Source organism: Acartia tonsa, chromosome 9 (genome assembly GCF_053477335.1).
Source record: "Acartia tonsa isolate MP-2025a chromosome 9, ASM5347733v1, whole genome shotgun sequence".
In the NCBI taxonomy this organism is placed as follows: Eukaryota; Metazoa; Arthropoda; class Copepoda; order Calanoida; family Acartiidae; genus Acartia; species Acartia tonsa.
Window position 1 is genome coordinate 4,552,023 of NC_137268.1, and position 21,741 is coordinate 4,573,763.

Below are 21,741 nucleotides of genomic sequence, written 5' to 3' on the forward strand. Positions count from 1 at the left end.
GCATTTAAGGGCATTGTATTTAAAGAGGTAAATAATAATTGTACAGAAATACAGCCTAAAGCCATCTTAAGGATACCATCTAAAAAGTAGAAGATTTCAAATCTTAATCTTCAGACAAAAAGATTTAATTTTATATTGTAGAATTGTGTAAAGATGTATGTAATTAATGTTTTTTGTGTGTCTCCTTTATATTTGAAATATATACATGCAAAATTGTACAGATTTATTACATTTTAAAGTTATTAACTTTGCAAACTTTTTCTTTTTTGATGGATTTAATTTTTAATATACACACTCCTAAACGAATATTTTTATTAACGTCCGTTGGTACAATCCTTTAATACTATAGGTTCTGATATTATAATATTATTCTTATATTAATTTTTCGGAACTTTCGCATCAGCTCTTTTTAGGGAAGGATCGAAAAGGGATAGAGTCCAAATTCAAAAAATAAATATAAATTTCGTTTGATGCAACATAATTCATTTTGGTGAGATGTCCTAAATCTGCTTGTAATATAAATGTTTCACAAACTGCAAATCCCTTCTCCTAGTACACACCTTGAAAAAAATCAATACATGACTTGTTGATTCGCAAATAAAAATTCCCTCTACCTCGTTGTTTATACATTAATGTAGGTATAAATGTTTTACTTGGTTTGTAAAAGAGTCCATTTAAAACAACTAGAGAAGGCAGTAGTTATAAAAAAGCCAGAATAAGAAAAGTCATTAAATTAATTCTGATGAGAAAAATTTAGATACTTTTTATTATGTTTTTTTTTCTTGAAATGGTTAGTTAACCTCCCCCCTCTATTCTAATCAAACTAATTTATTGGGTTAGTCACAATCATAATCAATAAAAAATGTCATAAAAAAAATTAAAAATGTATATTAAATGCTTTGTTAAGTTTAAAGTAACATTAAGTATTAGAACCGTTTCTCAACCATACTGAAAATTATATTTTGCATCATGTTAAAGACAATTTTCTACGTATAATTAAATAAAAATCATAAAATTAAAACTAGTTTTGTTCGCCCGGAACTTCAGGCCCTCGGGACAAACTAACTGGTTATTTTTTTTAACTTTTCATTTTGATATCCGCGAAAAGCTGTCTAAAATACGAAGCGAAAAGAAGCTATTGTTTTGATTTTATTGGTGATATTGCAAATAAGTATGAATATAAATATAATAGAGGGAAAATATACTTATAATTTATCCCTAACTTACAAGAATATGAAACATTACTCAATTAATAATATAATAAATTACATAAATATTGCTAGAAAGCAATACAATAGCATAAAACCACCACTAGTGTATATAAGACGTTCAAAATAAACCTTATGATATTATTTTAACTCATCACGTAGATTTAGGTTTCTATTATTATTGTTAGCCGAAATAGCTCTTATATCATGTCCATGGCAAACAACATTTTAATACGAAAACCAGCTTTTTAAATTTCATCACCTTATTTGCTGTTAAAAAATTGAAACATCAACATGTTTAAATAGACGTACGACGGATATTCTGGTAACTATTATAGAGTTGCCACGCTTTCTAAATAATACCTACAGAAATCATCATGCAAAATTTGAAATCGATAGGACAATTCTTACATGCTTTAATTAACGAAAAGAACTAACCGTTGCGGAGGGACTGACGGACGTTTGGAACGACTCTAATTATAGAAAAGCTTCGCTTTTAAAAATTTTTGAAAATTGCTCAAATATGTTTTAATGTAAAGGACCTTTCCCTCCATCAAATTTGTTTAATCAATAAATATTTCTGAAAACCTGTTTCTTCAACAGTTTCAACTTTCTTAGAGTTAACTATGTTTCAACTTTTATTAATAAGTGTTGTAAAGTTATTCTTATATAAAAGCAACAGGATGTCTTGCTGTGTGTATGTTAAGTTTTATATTAATAAGTCCAAGAAAGGTTTATAACTATTTTTGGGGAGAGAAATCGTCTCTAGAACCTACCCATCTTAAAACCTCTAAAGGATCTACCCGCTAGTCCTCTTCATAAAGTAGTGATTTGTTTAGTTTATTTGTTAAGATCTCACAAACTATTCCACTGATTTGGTTACTAAATTTTGGTAAGGTTTACATATGTTAAGGCTTTTTTATTTTAAATATATGTTTATGGCTGAATTTAGACTACTGTATTGCCCTCTCTTCCCGTCATGCTAGGGTAGCAGCCAGTAGTAAAAATATAATTGTAGAATATTTATGTTTTCAAAGTTACAATAAATATTGATTTTAAGTGTTAAAAGAACTAATACTTTTTTTGGTTTAATGTTTTTAATAAGCTAATCCTAATAAAGCTGGACCTCAGTCGGATTGTTTTACTTCAAAACGAAAAGTAATTAGAATCAAATAATACTAGCGACTACACTTCTCTAGCTGTCAATCGTTTTACATAAACTTTTAAACAAGGATAAAACAAATGTAAATTTTTGTGATATATGCATATCATATTATTTCTTATTATAGCTGCAGTTTTTATTGCCATAATTGTACTTGTTATTTAGTGTTATAAGCAATAAAAAAAATAAGGAGGTAGATGACATTGGGCTGTCTGTTACACTGGTCCACAAATATAATTTTCTTATTCTTTTGGGGAATATTTATAATTTTGATTGGTTGGTTCATTGAGATGACTGTTCAAAGGTTTCAGTCACTTATTGTAATCTACAGAAGGGGTAATTTTGTGTATCACCAGGTACATCAATTTATCGGATGTTTTCTGATCTCTTTAGATCCCTGGTTATTGCTGCTTTATTTATTGGCATAATTGACCTTGTTATTTAGTTTTATAAGCATCCTTATAATAAAGTGACAGGATGTTTGTCTGTTTGTACCGAAGGATCTCGCTAACCGCTGAACCGATCGGGTTCTCCTTAACAGGGTAGCTTCTCACAGGTCCCGGGAAGGTTTATAGCTATTTTCTTGGGGGGAGGGACACCACCAACCCCCCCCCCCCCCCCCAAAAAAAAAAAAAAAAAAAAATTTCGCCCGCCCCCCCAAATTTTTTTTTTACTTTTTCTTTTAAAATCTAAAATAAGAAATTGAATTATTAAATTTGACTCTCTCCTCCTCAAGTGCCCCTAGAGGCCTCTAGGGACGTAGCCGCTAGTAGAATATATTGTGCGTGCATTCATTGGTTATAAACGTCAGCTATGGACAATAGATCTTTTCATGAAAATACTCTTTTTCGAATTTTAGTCTTCTGCTAACCTAAAAAGTTACTTTAGGAGCCTAGAAATACATGTACAAAATTTCAGCTCTCTATCTCTACTGGCGACCTAGCGCCAGGCATGTAAAATATCAACAGATAACGGTAGCACGGCGGTTTTAACAATATCTCAGCAATGTGCAGGTTTTAAGCTCTTCTGCATATTTCAATTTAAATACATAAGGGCAAAGATATATTATCCCAAAAATCTTTTGTCAAAGTCTACTCTACACCTAGCGCCAGTCAGTTTTCTAAAATCATGCATTTTATACCTGTGAAAATAGAAATCGCCAGCGCTAGGTGTAGAGTAGACTTTGACAAAAGATATTTGGGATATTATATCTTTGGCCTTATGTGTTTAAATTGAAATATGCAGAACACCTGAATTCATCTTCCAAGCCATTCTCTAGGCATTTAATTTTTTTTATGAAATAACGGGATTTCAAAACTGCCCTTTGAAAAGGCCTAAAAAATATCTTTTTTTGTCACTTTTTTCACTGCTTATAGTTACAACTTATTAAGATATTATGCTCAGTTAAAAAAAATCGGCGCCTCCAGCACCAAAACCAGCAAAAACTTGCAGTTAAACTTCTGTGCCCCTTCTTGCCCCCCTCTTTGGTAAACAGTAGTTATATCAAGAAGTAAAAGAGATATCAACACACAGAAAGAAAGCTTTTTAAATAAAACTGAACTAAGTAACTATTACACATTTAATTTTGGGACTTTCCTTCTAGTGGCTTGTTGAGCAAAAGACCCACCAAAACACTAATAATATGAGTTCTGAGCTTATTTTTAAAGATATCAACCTGATTTTTTTTTTAAATATTTTGTTACCATAATTGAACTCAGTAACATTTACAGATTTCATTTTGGGACTTTCCTTCTAGGGGCTTGTTTGGCAAAAGACCCCCAAAAACTAGAAATATGAGTTCTGGACTTATTTTTAAAGATATCAACCTAATTTTTTTGAGAAAACTTTTTTCACATAACCAAACTCAGCAACCTATACAGTTTTTATTTTTGGACTTTCCTTCCAGGTGCTAGTGGAGCAAAAGTCCCCCCAAAACACAAAAAATATGAGTTCTGAGCTTATTTTTAAAGATATCAACCTGATTTTTTTAAAGAAAATTTTTTAAATAAAACTGAACTCAGTAATGATTACACATTTCATTTTGGGACTTTTCTTTGAGGGGCTTGTGGAGCAAAAGACCCCCCAAAACACAAAAAATATAAGTTCTGAGCTGATATTGAAAGATATCAAACTGATTTTTTTAAAGAAAACTTTTTTAACATAACCAAACTCAGCAGGGGCGTCCAAGCTTTTTTTTTTTTGGGGGGGGGGGGGGGGTAAAATTTGCTTGGGGGGTTGGGTAATTACCCCCCCTGAAATCTGTTGGCCGGGGCAAATTTTGTTTACCTTCCCAAAATTTACCCTAAAATTTTTAAAGAAAATTTTTAAAATAAAACTGAAATGATTACACATTTCATTTTGGAACTTTTCTTTGAGGGGCTTGTGGAGCAAAAGACTCCCCAAAACACAAAAAATGAGCTGATATTTAAAGATATCAACCTGATTTTTTTAAAGGAAACTTTTTTAACATAACAGAACTCAGCAGGGGCGTCTAAGCTTTTTTTTTTTGGGGGGGGGGGTAATCCCCACTTTACCCCCCCTCTTGGACGTCTATGAAACTCAGTAATGTTTACAGATTTCATTTTAGGACTTTCCTTCTAGGGGCTAGTTGGGCAAAAGACCCCCAAAACTAAAAATATGAATTATGAGCTTATTTTTAAAGATATCAACCTGATTTTTTTTTGAAAACTTTGTTAACATAACCAAACTCAGTAACATTTACAGATTTCATTTTGGGACTTTCCTTCTAGAGGCTTGTTTGGCAAAAGACCCCCAAAAACTAAAAATATGAGTTCTGGACTTATTTTTAAAGATATCAACCATTTAGGAGAGGAGAGGAGGGGTAAACAATTTTAAATACCCCCTCAAAATAAAAAATCTCTAACAAAAAAAATACCAAATATTAAATAAAATTTAAATTACCCCCCCCCCCCCCCAAAAAAAAAAAAAATTTACCCTGGGGGCAAATTTTGTTTACCAACAGATTTCAGGGGGGGTAATTACCCCCCCCCCCCTTCAAGCAAATTTTATACCCCCCCAAAAAAAAGCGTGGACGCCCCTGCTGAGTTTGGTTATGTTAAAAAAGTTTTCTTTAAAAAAAATCTGTTTGATATCTTTAAAAATCAGCTCAGAACTCATATTTTTTGTGTTTTGGGGGGTCTTTTGCTCCACAAGCCCCTCAAAGAAAAGTCCCAAAATGAAATGTGTAATCATTACTGAGTTCAGTTTTATTTAAAAAATTTTCTTTAAAAAAATCAGGTTGATATCTTTAAAAATAAGCTCAGAACTCATATTTTTTGTGTTTTGGGGGGTCTTTTGCTCCACTAGCACCTGGAAGGAAAGTCCAAAAATGAAATCTGTATAGGTTGCTGAGTTTGGTTATGTGAAAAAAGTTTTCTCAAAAAAATTAGGTTGATATCTTTAAAAATAAGTCCAGAACTCATATTTCTAGTTTTTGGGGGTCTTTTGCCAAACAAGCCCCTAGAAGGAAAGTCCCAAAATGAAATCTGTAAATGTTACTGAGTTCAATTATGGTAACAAAAGATTTTTAAAAAAATCAGGTTGATATCTTTAAAAATAAGCTCAGAACTCATATTATTAGTGTTTTGGTGGGTCTTTTGCTCAACAAGCCACTAGAAGGAAAGTCCCAAAATTAAATGTGTAATAGTTACTTAGTTCAGTTTTATTTAAAAAGCTTTCTTTCTGTGTGTTGATATCTCTTTTACTTCTTGATATAACTACTGTTTACCAAAGAGGGGGGCAAGAAGGGGCACAGAAGTTTAACTGCAAGTTTTTGCTGGTTTTGGTGCTGGAGGCGCCGATTTTTTTTAACTGAGCATAATATTTTAATAAGTTGTAACTATAAGCAGTGAAAAAAGTGACAAAAAAAGATATTTTTTAGGCCTTTTCAAAGGGCAGTTTTGAAATCCCGTTATTTCATAAAAAAAAATTAAATGCCTAGAGAATGGCTTGGAAGATGAATTCAGGTGTTCTGCATATTTCAATTTAAACACATAAGGGCAAAGATATAATATCCCAAATATCTTTTGTCAAAGTCTACTCTACACCTAGCGCTGGCGATTTCTATTTTCACAGGTATAAAATGCATGATTTTAGAAAACTGACTGGCGCTAGGTGTAGAGTAGACTTTGACAAAAGATTTTTGGGATAATATATCTTTGCCCTTATGTGTTTAAATTGAAATATGCAGAAGAGGTTAAAACCTGCACATTGCTGAGTTATTGTTAAAACCGCCGTGCTACCGTTATCTGTTGATATTTTACAAGCCTGGCGCTAGGTCGCCAGTAGAGATAGAGAGCTGAAATTTTGTACATGTATTTCTAGGCTCCTAAAGTAACTTTTTAGGTTAGCAGAAGACTAAAATTCGAAAAAGTGTATTTTCATGAAAAGATCTAATGGACAATATTACGCACATACTATTTCAATATTCATGTTTTAGGAAGCTCAATAACTACAGTATACAATATTTATACAATACCTCTTTAATATGACAGATATCAGAGTAAAAGACTAGAGGAAAAAGGGATGAATATCTGTATCTCCCCAACCAACCGCCTTGTGCAACATTTCTATTGGATCATTGAAAATCAACCAATGGTGTCGCTTATATTAACACAGCCTAGTAGCAGAAAATAATGTAGAAGCAGACGAAAGAGGTCTTAGAAAAAGGAAAGGAAGTAGTTGTCTGTATATACATCTATACTATAGATCTGTTTAACAGATGCCCACATACAACCCTATATACTGTTTCTTTATTTTAAACTAGCGGCTTAGCCCCTAGCCTCTAGGGGCTATGCCCCAAGAGGTGATCAAAAGATAAATTTTGGCGAAATTCGTAAAAGGACCAAGGAAATCTTCAACAAACAACAAAAAATGGGGGGAGATTTTTTTGTTTTTGGGGGGATTGGGGGTGTCCCACCCCCCAAGAAAATAGCCTAAAATCACCACAGGACCAGTAGGTATATTCCCTAAATAGTAGAATCCGATCGGTTCAGTGGTTACCGAGATCTTAAGGGACGGACAGACATAATTCTACTTTGTATTATAGATAAGGATGATAACATTTATGACTTTTGAGACACTTTGTCTCTCTCCCAATTTTTGTGAAAGATGAAACAGGTTCTAAGGAAATATGGGGAAAAAAATTAATTTGCGTAAAATTTTGAGTAAAAAGAAAAATATTACAGAAATATATTTTTTAAAAGTCATTTCCTGTATATATATTAGAATTATTTATCAATTTACGTTGATTCAGCCGCAGCTACCCAAAAGCAACTCTAAGCCACTCAAAGTTGTAACCGCCTAAAGCAGAAGGCGCGCAGCTGTCGACCCCTGATAAAATTATCTAACATGTTTTAAGCGAAACATATCTATAACAATTATTTCATTTCATTAATTACGTCGTAAGATATCCGTTTGTCCCTGTAAAGCAAACCAGGGATCTAAAGGGATAAGACAATGGTCATTAAATTGATGTTCAATGTGGACATCCACAATGGTGATACACAAAAGTATTCCTTATGTAGATTAAAATTAGTTGTTGAAACGTTTAAACACACAACTTAATGAATCAACCAAAATTCACTAAAGTCCCCAAAGTTGTTAAGCCAATTAACAAGAAAACTATATTATAAAACTTTGGGGTCTAGTGTAATATACAGCCCAAAATCCCCTCTCTCTCTCTCTGAAAGTATCCTGTATTTGAGTGATTATGGGATTTATGTAAAAATAAAAAAATCAACATTAAACAAAACGTTTGGTAAAGTTGTTTTGACTCTATAGATATCTATTTAAACTTTTTATTTATTTTTACATTCTGAACATTGTACTGCACGTGGTTAAACCCTAAAAAGACGTCATTTCAGCGACTTTTGTGAGAAAAAAAAAGTTTTTTAAATTATTACTTGACAGTTGCACCAGATTCTCATGTAGTCTGATAAAATAATTCTCGCAAAAGGCTAAAATACCGATACCTCCACTCACTTTCTTTGTCATACATCATTTCCTCTTTCTAGATGTATTAACTAAACATTAAATTATGTACATATTTCCAATCCAATTGTCCCCTGTCATAATATCCACTTATATATTATATCCATTATTATGAACATTGTATTCCACGTGGTTGTGAACCATTAAAAAGACGTCATTCCAACGACACATTCGAGTAAAAAGTTTTAAATTTTCCCGTTGATATTCATTGATATTGAAGTTTGGGACACAATGGAATAAGTAAAATTTAAAACCGGGACAGTCATGTCCAAAAGTAAGAGAAATAAGTTCAAAGTTGGAAGGGGTGTAGGGCTAAAATTTTTGTTGTTGTCGTAGACTAATGTATCCCAAATATTTTAGTGATGTATGTATCCCCCCCTACCCCCCTCCCCCCCCAAAAATATCTAAAATCGGGTCAAAATTTATACCCTTCCACCACTAAATCCACACCCAATGTAAATTTTACACCATGGTACATGGTAAATACTTGAATTGGGGGGAATTAGGTTTTTTAGACCTACCCCCTTTATAAATATTTTTACACTCCAAAAAATTTTACCAAAGAAACAGTTGGATACAATACGAAAAATGTATAAGCAAATTGATAGTATGCCTACATTGTTAGGGAAAACACAGATCAATACTAAAATAGCACTTTGAAAATATACAATTTGTATTCTATCATGTATAATTTCATTCATTTTAAATTAACTTTACAAATGCTAAAATATAAAAATACCAACGTGAATTCCTTTACTATTTGAAATAAATGTATATGATTATAAACTGTACATATACGTATACAGTAACCTAATTCATTAAACATTAAAGTTACCATTCCAAACCCCCCCTCCCCCTTTGGTTTTTATCTCTACATGACTATAAGCAAAATATTTTGATGAAGTTTTGCTAAATAGTTTGTTTAATTTTATCCTGCATTTTGTCCTAAGATATAAAGTAGTATTTTTTGTCTGGAGTTAAAGATCTTAAAAACTAAAGGTTTTAACTGATTTAAGTTTTCTGAGAATCTGTATTAATGTCTTGGTTGGTTTTAGACTATTTTCCTGACCTTTTTCGTTCTTCCCTAGAAACCACTAGTACCTCATCTTAAAAAAATATGTTGGGTTAAGCAAGGGGGTGGTTACAAATTGTTGTACATATTGGAAGAAACTACTTTTAGCATTCATTGAAAGTAAAATTGAAGGTTATATTAGCTCAAAGTTGACAAAAACAAAACGTTTTTACCTAAGACATAAAGTAATATTTATCTAAAAATGAATCTTCCCTATTAATTTTAATCTTCGAAGGGGGACATTTTGCTTATTGTTATTGTGGAAAAGTATTTTTTGCCTTCCATTTTAATGTTCATTTTAAGCTACAACCCTAAAGGCCTCTAGGGGCACTTGAAGTTGAAATCTACCCCTCAACCCACCCCCACTATTTTATTATTCTATTCTTTTGGGGGGTCAGCTTTTACTGGTGTGTCGGGGGGTGGATGTCGGCAGACCAAAATTTAAATTCTAGTTTTGTAGAATTTTTTTTTTCAAAATCTTTGGGGAGGGTGCTACATTCTAAAGGACTTCAATATCGGTTGAGCGGTTAGCCAGAACCTTCAGTAGAGAAACAAACCCACACAATATTAGATCCTGTTACTTTTTTCTTATATTGAAACATCCCTGTGCCCCTGTTCTTTATTTTCTTTCTTCATTAATTCTGGGAATAATCCAACAAGCTTGACATTCATTTTTAATTAAGAATTCTTTAAAAAATTAACCCTTAAAATATGAGTCTACATTTAAAATATGTTAATTATATGTAAGAACCAAACTATCATTGCATCAATTACGATCAATAAAAATATTTTCAAAAATAAGTTTTGAGTCATCTACTTGAAAGAAGTAAATATTTTCTTAAAAATTGTAAATTTTATAGTAATGCAAAATTGTTCAAGTACTTTTTTTTGTTTTAAGATTATACATACACATATTTACAACAACAAATATAAAAATAGTATTTTCAAGTTATACTAAGAAGTCCTTCTAAAAGTTATAATAATTTGTAAAAATAAATCTAGAACTCGGCAGCCGCAAAATTTTAGGTCAACTGCGGTCGCGAATTATATAAACATGTCTGCTTACATGTCAAAAAATACCATCCTTCCTTAATCAGGGCTCGGCCGCTGCGTGACTTGCTAAGCCCACCCTTTTTTTCTGAATATGACCGGTGAAAATATGTCAGCAATGACCGATATTTAGTAAGAGTCGCATAGTAGAGTAATACAATGTTATTAAAGGGTAAGCAAAAAAATGCGTAGATTTTAAAAATTCAAATAGCGCGGCTTGTGTTAATAGTAGAAAAATGATACGCATACCGTTAAACCGGTATGAACTCTATTTTTTGGAAATATAAAAACAGTGCCTGTGCTACAAATATTATGTTGTCCTAGGTGGTAAAACGTTCCAAATTTTACTCGCAAGTCAAGTTTTAAGTCAGTTGGGACACTTTACCACGTAGCTCCCAAACTATATGCAGCATAGGAATCGTTCTTATATTTCCAAATAATACACTTCATAGCGGTTCTAACAATATGCGTAACATTTTTCTACAATTAATACAAGCCGCGCTATTTGAAGTTTAAAAATCTACGCATTTTTTTTGCTCACCCTTTAGTTATTTGTCGCATCGTGTTATAGACAGCTTTCCACTAACATTAAGATGAAAAATATAGGTATTAAAAAAAGTTTTGTAAGACCCGAGGGTCCGAAGTCATAAACTGGTTTTAATTTTAAATATTTGTGAAAAATTAGCTGTAGTACGATGCTATACATAATTTTTTAGCATGGCTGAAAAACAGTTATAATTCAACAGAAATCAATCGATTTTGAAGCTATACTAGAAAAGAAGTTACTTAAAAATATGTTATCAATATTTTGTCAGTCATTGCTATTTTCAATAAAGTTTTCATAGGGAAACGCACAAATATTTTTTTTTATAAATTTAATATTTAAATTATATTGATTAGATAAAAATTATATAAAAATGGGTGATGAAAGTAGTTCCACCTCGTTTTCTCTGGTTAGATACAACAATCCTGTTCTTATTGATAAGGTAAACATTATCTTACATAGTAGCTCCACCCCTTTCTCTCTCTGGTTAGATACAACAATCCTGTTCTTATTGGTAAGGTAAACATTATCTTACATAGTAGCTCCACCCCTTTCTCTCTCTGGTTAGATACAACAATCCTGTTCTTATTGATAAGGTAAACATTATCTTACATAGTAGCTCCACCCCTTTCTCTCTCTGGTTAGATACAACAATCCTGTCCTTATTGGTAAGGTAAACATTATCTTACATAGTAGCTCCACCCCTTTCTCTCTCTGGTTAGATACAATAATCCTGTTCTTATTGATAAGGTAAACATTATCTTACATAGTAGCTCCACCTCTTTCTCTCTCTGGTTAGATACAATAATCCTGTTCTTATTGATAAGGTAAACATTATCTTACATAGTAGCTCCACCCCTTTCTCTCTGGTTAGATACAATAATCCTGTTCTTATTGATAAGGTAAACATTATCTTACATAGTAGCTCCACCTCTTTCTCTCTGGTTAGATACAATAATCCTGTTCTTATTGATAAGGTAAACATTATCTTACATAGTAGCTCCACCTCTTTCTCTCTGGTTAGATACAATAATCCTGTTCTTATTGATAAGGTAAACATTATTTTACATAGTAGCTCCACCTCTTTCTCTCTGGTTAGATACAATAATCCTGTTCTTATTGATAAGGTAAACATTATCTTACATAGTAGCTCCACCTCTTTCTCTCTGGTTAGATACAATGATCCTGATCTTATTGATAAGGTAAATATTATCTTACATAGTAGCTCCACCCCTTTCTCTCTCTGGTTAGATACAATAATCCTGTTCTTATTGATAAGGTAAACAATATCTTGGGTCATCTCAAAAAACGCCTATCTCAGAAAACGCCTATCTCAAAAAACGCCCATCTCAGAAAACGCCTATCTCAAAAAACGCCTTTTTCATAAAATGCCCACTATATTTAAAAAATAAAGCCTAATTTATTAATAGTATTCAAAAGAATAATACAATACTTGTCATTCATGATCTCTTATTTAAAACACAAATAAATAGTTACCATACTATAAATAGGTAAACATTATCTTACATAGTAGCTCCACCTCTTTCTCTCTGGTTAGATACAATAATCCTGTTCTTATTGACAAGGTAAACATTATCTTACTTAGTAGCTCCACCCCTTTCTCTCTGGTCAGGTGCAATAATCACAACACACAATACACGTCTTATAATGTAATGTGGGAGTGTCCCCGCTTTAGCCTCTGGGGTTCACGATCACGAGCTTGGTAGATAGACAGACTTACAACCACGTATTACAGGTCAGCATTGCTGATCTGCCTATTATAATAACTAATGGTAATTCCAGTTTAATGTTTATTTGGAAAGGGCAACTTAAATACTTATAGTTTACAACAATATATAATAACACATGGATTAAGGATACACATATGAATATAAGAATTACATAGCAAAGATATCATATTTAATTAGTGGTTATACAGGGCTGATCCCTTCCATGAGCCAGGGAGGGAGGGGCAGATGTATAACTGATTGGATAAACATAAAAAAAGGCACAACAACTATACAGAAGAATAATACATTATATTGATCTATTCACAAGGGCTTCTCCTGTATCTAAAAGGGGAATCTACAGAAAATTAGGGATAGAGCTGGGGAGCGAAGCTACACTATAAGTCTGGTAAAGTGAAGGCGTCCTACAGTAAGACACCGCATCGTAACAAAGAAAGTCGTACAATAAGAGATCGTGTCTAAATATATATTATCAGCATGATTTAAAGTTTTGTGACGGCGGTGGATTTTATTTTTTACAAAATTTTTATATTATAGTTATATATCAAGGATTAGTTTAAGTTTAAAATTTGAAAACTGAATACAGCCAAACTTTTTCTCTGCTTATTAAGAAAACTTTTTATTAATGTACTATCATACCCTATATGTATTATGTAATTCTTTTTGCGCAGCAGTTCTTGAGAGTAGGGGGAAAAATACCACATTCAGATAAATATATAAATGAAAACCTATTTATTAATTTAGCTTTTAAAAGTTATCCTTCTTTCATATGAAAGTGATTCAACAAAACAGAACAAAAAAGGGTTTCCTTATTGAATTGATAAATAATAGAATAGAATATGAGGGAAAAGGATAAGAACATTTGTAAGTTGAGTGGCCGAAGCATCAGATAAAATAGGCCGCTCGTCAGCCGCCTGTAAGTCAAGGAAAATCAAAATTATTAAAAGCGAAGCTTTTTTATAATTAGGGTCGGTCCGTACGTCCGTCCGTCCGTAACGAATAGCTTTTTTCGTTAATTTAGGCATGTTAGAATTGTCCTATCGATTCCAAATTTTGCATAGTGATTCCTTCAGTGGTTAGGAACGATTTAAAAAGCGTAGCAACTCTATAATCATTACCAAAATTTCCGTACGTCCATTTTAAACATTTTTTTACTTTTTAACAACAAATTTTTATGTGATCTAATCATCCGATTGATCTGATTTTTGGTATATTGATTCCTGGGACAACAAAGTATAATGTTATAAGCGAAGCAATTCTATAATTAGGTCCTAAATATGTAAGTATGTCCATAAACATTTTCAATAAATTTACTTACAATTTTGCTTCGACTCTTATACATTTATATTCTGATTATTCGGTTCTGACACTATATAAGTGTTCATGTCCGTTTGTCCTACCGTTTCAGTGCTTCGCTTTTATGGATGTTGTCATCCTTGTTTATTTACAAATCAGCTCGAAATTTAAACCATATTAATTTGATTTATTTATGGCAATAGATTGTATCTTACATGACATTTTATTCTATAACAGGATGAAGAGAAAACTAGTTCGAGGCCCAAATCAGCACCAGCTTCAGCCACACCCAGGTTATCTCCCATTGGTCTATCCGAGATCTATCCGTAGTCAATCCGTGATCTATCCGTGGTCTATCCGTGGTCTATCTGTGATCTATCCGTAGTTTATCCGTGGTCTATCTGTGATCCCCTTATTCCTTTTAAAAATCAATATAAAAAGCCTAAGATATTCAATCCCTTTGTTTGACCAATAGAAACACAGGTAAGAAATAATCCGATCGCATTATTGGTTAAAAAGTGTGCATATTTCATCTAAAGATCAATTCTTTAGGATAAAGCTTTGCTTTAAAAGTATACTTGCGGCTACGCCGCCTAGAGGCCTCTAGGGGCACTTGAAGAGGGTTGAGTAGAATTTGATAACCCATTTTCTTATTTTCCATTTTTGGGGGGTTTTGGGGTGTCCCGCCCCCCCAAGAAAATAGTTATAAACCTTCCCGGGACCTATGTGAAGCTACCCTGTTAAGGAGGACCCGATCAGTTCAGCGGTTAGCGAGATCTTTCGGTAAAAACATACAAACACACAGCCAAACAGACAAACATCTTGTTATTTTATTATTTTATTCCATTACACGGAATTGAAACATATCCTATAATATTAAGTGGTTATATTTTTTTTCTGAAGCTTAAGATTTTATTTTTTGACTGTTGAATTAATTGAGTTCTTCTTTTTCATTAGCAAATGAAAGAAATATAAAAATGAGAAAAGAGTATGGCTACTCGGTAACTGTGTGGTAATTTTACTTTATTTTACCAAAACCAAGGTGGCTTCGTCCCTAGAATCCTAGGGATAAACCTTTAAAAGGTTCAAATACCATTAAACTATGACAAGATTTTAGAGCTAGAATAGCCTATAATTACTCTTGAGAACAAGGATGATAACATCTATAAAAGCCAAACACTGAAACGGTAGGACAAACGAACATTAACACTTGTATAGTGTCAGAACTGAATAATCATAATATAAATGTATACGGGTCAAAGCAAAATTGTAAGTAAATTTGTTTTTAAAAACTGCTTGATTAAGGATAATGTTTATAGACATACTTACATTTTAGGACTTGATTATAGAGTTGCTTCGCTTATTACATTATACTTTGTTATCCCAGGAATCAAATACCAAAAATCAGATCAATCAGATGATTAGTTCACATAAAAATTTGTTGTTAAAAAAGTAAAAAAATCAACATGTTTAAAATGGACGTACGAACATTCTGGTAATGATTATAGAGTTGCTACGCTTTCTAAATCGTACCTAACTACTACAGGAATCACCATGCAAAATTTGAAATCGATAGGACAATTCTAACATGCCTAAATTTATGAAAAAAGCTATCCGTTATGGACGGACGGACCAACGGACGGACCAACCCTAATTATAGAAAAGCTTCGATTTTAAAAAATGAAGCTGCTTCACTAAAAATTATTAACTTCTTTGTATTAAAAGTTTATTTGTTTGATTCATCATCTTATTTTCAGGGAAGGACGGGAAGAGACAGAGGAAATTTTGGACAGTATCCTACCCCCCAGAGAATGGGAGGAGGAGGGGAAACTTTGGAGACAGAGTGTGTCTTCCACCCCTGCTACCAGGTAGATAGATAGATAGATAGATAGATAGATAGATAGATAGATAGATAGATAGATAGATAGATAGATAGATAGATAGATAGATAGATAGATAGATAGATAGATAGATAGATAGATAGATAGATAGATAGATAGATAGATAGATAGATAGATAGATAGATAGATAGATAGATAGATAGATAGATAGATAGATAGATAGATAGATAGATAGATAGATAGATAGATAGATAGATAGATAGATAGATAGATAGATAGATAGATAGATAGATAGATAGATAGATAGATAGATAGATAGATAGATAGATAGATAGATAGATAGATAGATAGATAGATAGATAGATAGATAGATAGATAGATAGATAGATAAAAAGATGTATAAATTTGTATTTAGTAGACTTTTTAGTTAATAGATAAATAAGCACAAAAGTAGCTAAAAGCCTTCCATATCAACTGAAAAAGACAATACCTTAGAAAAATTATCAAACTTATTTATTGTCCTTTTTATAAAAGTTTTAGAACGCAATCTGAACTAACACAATTAAAATGTTATAAAATTTCTGAAAGTCAAACAGAAGAAAAATTAACGTAAGCCTACTGTTTTAATGTTTAGAATTAATTAAAATAACGTAAAAGAATCTATTGAAGAATTTCTTTGGTATTTTAAATTTTAATTCAGCCATCAAATGCTTAAAATAAGGATAACAACATTCATAAGTAGCAAAGCTCATGAATGTGAAAAAACAAGGATGACAACATCCATAAAAACGAAGCACTGAAACGGTAGGACAAACAGACATGAACACTTGTATAGTGTCTAAACTGAATTATCAGAATATAAAAGTATAAGAGTCGAAGCAAAATTGTAAGTAAATTTGTTGAAAAACTTCTTGATACAGGATAATGTTTATTGAGTTTATGGACATATTTTAGGATTTGATTATAGAGTTGCTTCGCTTAAAATATTGTTCTTTGTTGTCCCAGAAATCAATATACCAAAAATCAGATCAAACTGATAATTAGATCACATAAAAATTTGTTGTTAAAAAAGTAGAAAAATCAACATGTTTAAAATGGACATACGGACATTCTGGTAATGATTATAGAGTTGCTATGCTTTCTAAATCGTACCAAACTTCTACAGGAATCATCATGCAAAGTTTGAATTCGATAGGACAATTCTAACATGCCTAAATTAACGAATAAAAGCTATCTATCTCGGACGGACGTACGGACGTACGGACGGACGGACCGATCCTAATTATAGAAAATCATTTACATTAAGTTTCAAAAATCTTGAACAGCAGCTAAGAAAATTTCCCACTGCCTAATTGATGGACAAAAATATAGTTAGATATGAGATAGATACTTCTACTTGTGGAAAGTTATGTGGAATATTATACGTGTATCTTTAATAGCACCTGAGACAAACATATATTACTTTTAGAAATATGATTAATTGAGTAGTATTTACATTTGCTTTTAAAATTTCAATTTGGTAAATTAGTATATTAGGAAATATTTATTTAAAGTCATATTTTATTATTTGAATCTAATGCAGTTCACGGTAAAATATTGCTGGTAACGAATATTTCCAAAAATCTATGAATTTTAAAGGCTGCTAGCTGCCAAACAGCTGCCCGCACACTGTTTTAAGCGGCATAAGAAGGCCTATGAATAATCTGGAATAGACATAAATCAATAATGCATAATTATCTCACAGTGCAAAGAAATGCGCGAAAAAGATCTATTTTACGCGTTTTTTCTTCAGTGAAGCTTTCCCTTTGCATCATTGGATCTTAGCTATTCCAGATTATTTGTAGGCCTTCTTATGCCGCTTAAAATGGTGTGCGGGTATGATCTGTACGTTCAGCCGTTTGGCAGCTAGCAGCCTTTAAAAATCATAGATTTTTGGAAATATTCGTTAACAGCAATATTTTACCGTGAACTGCAGTAGATCCTATTATTTACTTAAACTCTATTAGGTAAGGACGGACGAAGCTCTCTAATTACTATCTTTGCTACCAATAATCTACGTGGAAAATTAAATAATTTTAGACTAAAACAAAAGGTTTTAAGTTGATAAATAATTTAAAAAGAAATGTTAGAAAATTAATCCCTTAATTTTGACAAATTGAGATGTTTAATTCTAATGATAGCAAAGGGTGTACCAAGTCCAACACCCTGGCAAAATTGGCAATACCCTAAAGCTCACACCCAAGTTACTCAAGTATTATGGTAATAATTAAGATCTTAGTGGAGAGACAGATATTTTTACAATTTTTGATATTTGTATTATCACTATGGAAAGCATACTAAATCATTGACAGCGTAGAAAAACCATATTAATCATATGTGAATAATTTAATATTGTAATTATTATTAAGCCAGGACAAATATTCAACCTCCCATCTTTAAATACTTTCAAATTGCGATGCAAAGTTTTTTACCTTAAATGAGGTCAACAAAAAATTCCATTGTCAACATTTAGGGGTATAGAAAAAGACATGGACACAAAGAGAAAGACAGAAAAAAAGAAATAAAAAAACTTATTTGAAAAGAAGAGAGAGATAGTTTTTTTTCTACTTTTAAATATCTAAGGCACTTACCCTCTGAATAACTAGTTACTAGAATACTGGATCAAGATAATTTTCCATTTAAATATTATCATTTATTTAGATTGGATGTAATGAACCTACAAGAACAGTTGGATTTAAAGCTACAACAAAGACAGGCCAGGGAAACTGGTATTTGCCAGGTATAGTGTTCTGTTTGTCTGTCTATCTGAACCTGTTGGAACACCTGGATTTAAAGCTAAACAGGCCAGAGAAACTAGTATTTGTCAGGTAGAGTATTCTGTTTGTCTGTCTTTCTGACCTGCAAGAACAGCTGGATTTAAAGCTACAACAGAGACAGGCCAGAGAAACTGATATTTGCCAGGTATAGTGTTTATGTTTGTCTGTACATCTGAACCTGCAGGAACAGTTGGATTTAAAGCTACAACAAAGACAGGCCAGGGAAACTGGTATTTGCCAGGTAAAGTATTCTGTTTGTCTGTCTATCTGTTAGATTTTTTAGTCTACCTGTCTGGGCATCTTATGTCAATCTGTTGTTATTTTTCAATGAGTCCGTCCTTCTGTCTGTCCATCTAAACCTGCATATAAACTGTTATTTGCTACCGGCTATAGTATCATAATCTAACTATATGTTCTTATAATTGCCAATCTTTTTGTTCATCTTCATGTTTATAAGCAGTGAGAGAGGGGACATAGGGCTGTTTGTTATTCCCCAAAGTCTTAAACTAATTTTATCTTATTAGTTGGATTAACAACATTAAGGACTTTTATTGAATTTTGATTCGTTGGTTCATTAAGTTGAGTATCCAAATGTTTCAACCAGTTATTGTAATCTACAGAAGGGGTAATTTTGTGTATCATAATTGGGGTTGTACATCAATTAATCGGCCATTGTCTTATCCCTAAAGATTCCTGGTTTATAAGTCTGTATATATTTATTTGTACAACTGTAAAGTTATCTATCTACCAGTCTCTATATCTGTCCATCTATCTTTCAATATATCTATAATTATCTTCCATCTGTCTGTAAACATTATAACAGAAATTACTGGGTTTTACTTTGCAATTATTTATTCAATTACGGAATTTTTATCTATTTCTGAGTATTAAAATACATTATTATATTAAAAAGAATATTCTTATTTTCAAATAAATCACGTTTAGAATTACGAATTGATAGATAATATTGATGTACACTATAATGATGATACACAAAATTCCCTCTTCAGTAGATTACAATTATTGGTTGAAACGTTTGTACACTTAACTGGATGAATCAACTTATCAAAAGCCCCCAAAGTTGTTGAGCTATATTAAAACTATATCAAAAACTTTGGGGACAAATGATAAGTATAAAAAACATAGTTTGAACCAATTAATAAAAATTTATAAAAGTATAAAAGGCAAACGGGTAAGAAAACTTTGGGTATTAGTATAAAATACCATGTCCCCTCTCTCTCTGTATATTTAATGATACAGGATATAAATATGATGTCAACACTCAAGTAAAAGATTAAAATACAACTTGGAGAATATTTGAAAAAAAATTAAATAATTCTTATACTTGATAATATGATATCAAATTATTTTTGTAAACAAACATCTTAAAAACCTATTTATAAATACTGAAGTGGATAATTTTTATAAATTATTTGGAATTTTTCAACAACCATTTTAAAATTTTAATTCTTCAGAGGGGTGTTTGGGATAGGGACTAGTATTCAAAAGTCTAAATATCAAATATTAAGTTGCTCTAACCATTATAATGGATATATTATTACTTGAATCTTACACCAGATTTTTATGTTCTCTAATAAAGTGAAACAAAAGTCAGCAAGCTCTAAATCAAAGAAGATAAAGTATAGAATAGATTCCAGGTAGAAGATTCTGCCTGGCTAGCCTGAAGTAAAATTGGAACATTTGAAAGACCAAAACGGCTATAAGGCTGTTAGTAAATAACATGATTTCAGTAAATATTCAGAAAAAATATTCAAAATAAATTCCTTTTGCAATAATTTACTAAAAGCCTTGTAGCCAAGCTTCCAGCTTTCTCTTCCCTATTCACAATAGATTAAAAATGAATTTGATGTGCATTTTAAGCCTTAAAAAATTTAATTATGTAAAAATTTACAAAAAATATTGGTCTCGGTATTTATTATATTATAAAACTAGGTTGCGCTCTTATGTATGTTTTTAAACAGCTGATTTATACATGATAGCAACTACATCCATACATTAACTTGTGGTAGGGGGGGAGGTGGGAGGAAGGGGCTGTACCCCTTTAACTGACCCTTTAAAATTACAAATGTGGTCAATTGTACTTACCAAAATGAAAACAATATGATGTTAAGTGACTTTTCATATTTGTCTAAAACGACCAATCAGCTAATGCTGTCTTCACTTCAATAAGAGGTGTGCATAAGAGGAATTAGTCTCATTGAGATACTTATGTGTATGGGTAAATTATTACCTTCTGATTACAGAGAATATTCTAAATAGTTCTAAAATCAAGCATGTTACACTACAACACATAATTTTAAATCATGAAGATCAATTAAATTTTTATCAGTATATATTATATTTTGATACAAATTAAATTTTTCTAATTTTGTCCAACTAGTCATTGTGATTTGTACTTTATCATTATTGTCTTTACTGAGCAAGTCAAAGATTTCTTCTAATTTCCCAGAAATTTTTAGGGTTTTCACTTCTATTTCTCCTTATTCTATGCTCTAAATTGACGACAATTTTTTTCCCTGCCATAATATCCACGTATAGTTTACATACATTACCTTTCCAAAAGTTTTGTCACTACATAGAATTATGTGATTTTGAAATCTAGTATTGCAGCACCAAAAAAATTTATTCTCATGTATTACCCCCACCCCTCTACCCTTGCACAATCAAATAATTAATCTCTGTCTCAGCAATTTACCTTTTTTTGTGCTTATATAAGCATTTTTGTCAGATTTAAGTAGGACGTGCTCACATCGGGAAAGTCAGCACTTTACAACAAAAATGGCTTACTTAAATCGGACATGTCGGACTAACGAGCCATTTTCGTAGGTTAATTGCTTACTTGAAGAACTATTATTGCCCTATAAACCCCTAAAAATCCCCAAAAATAAGGGTGGCTGATAAGAATCAGCCAAATCGGACGCTTTTGACGTAAATGTCTTACAGATTAAGATTTTAATCCGGATTATTTTTC

At 31.9% G+C, this 21,741-nt stretch overlaps 1 protein-coding gene across 1 annotated transcript in view; it reads left to right on the top strand.

Annotated features, from left to right (window-relative positions):
• Nucleotides 1-11,408: 11,408 nt before the first annotated feature.
• LOC145328064 (33 kDa inner dynein arm light chain, axonemal-like) overlaps nt 11,409-21,741 on the top strand; it is a 33,354-nt gene continuing 23,021 nt past the window's right edge. The window contains exons 1-4 of the mRNA XM_080171620.1: nt 11,409-11,490; nt 14,330-14,385; nt 15,850-15,960; nt 18,634-18,712. Coding sequence (XP_080027746.1) covers nt 11,422-11,490; nt 14,330-14,385; nt 15,850-15,960; nt 18,634-18,712 — 315 coding nt within the window. The 5' untranslated portion in view covers nt 11,409-11,421. The remainder of the gene's footprint in view (nt 11,491-14,329; nt 14,386-15,849; nt 15,961-18,633; nt 18,713-21,741) is intronic.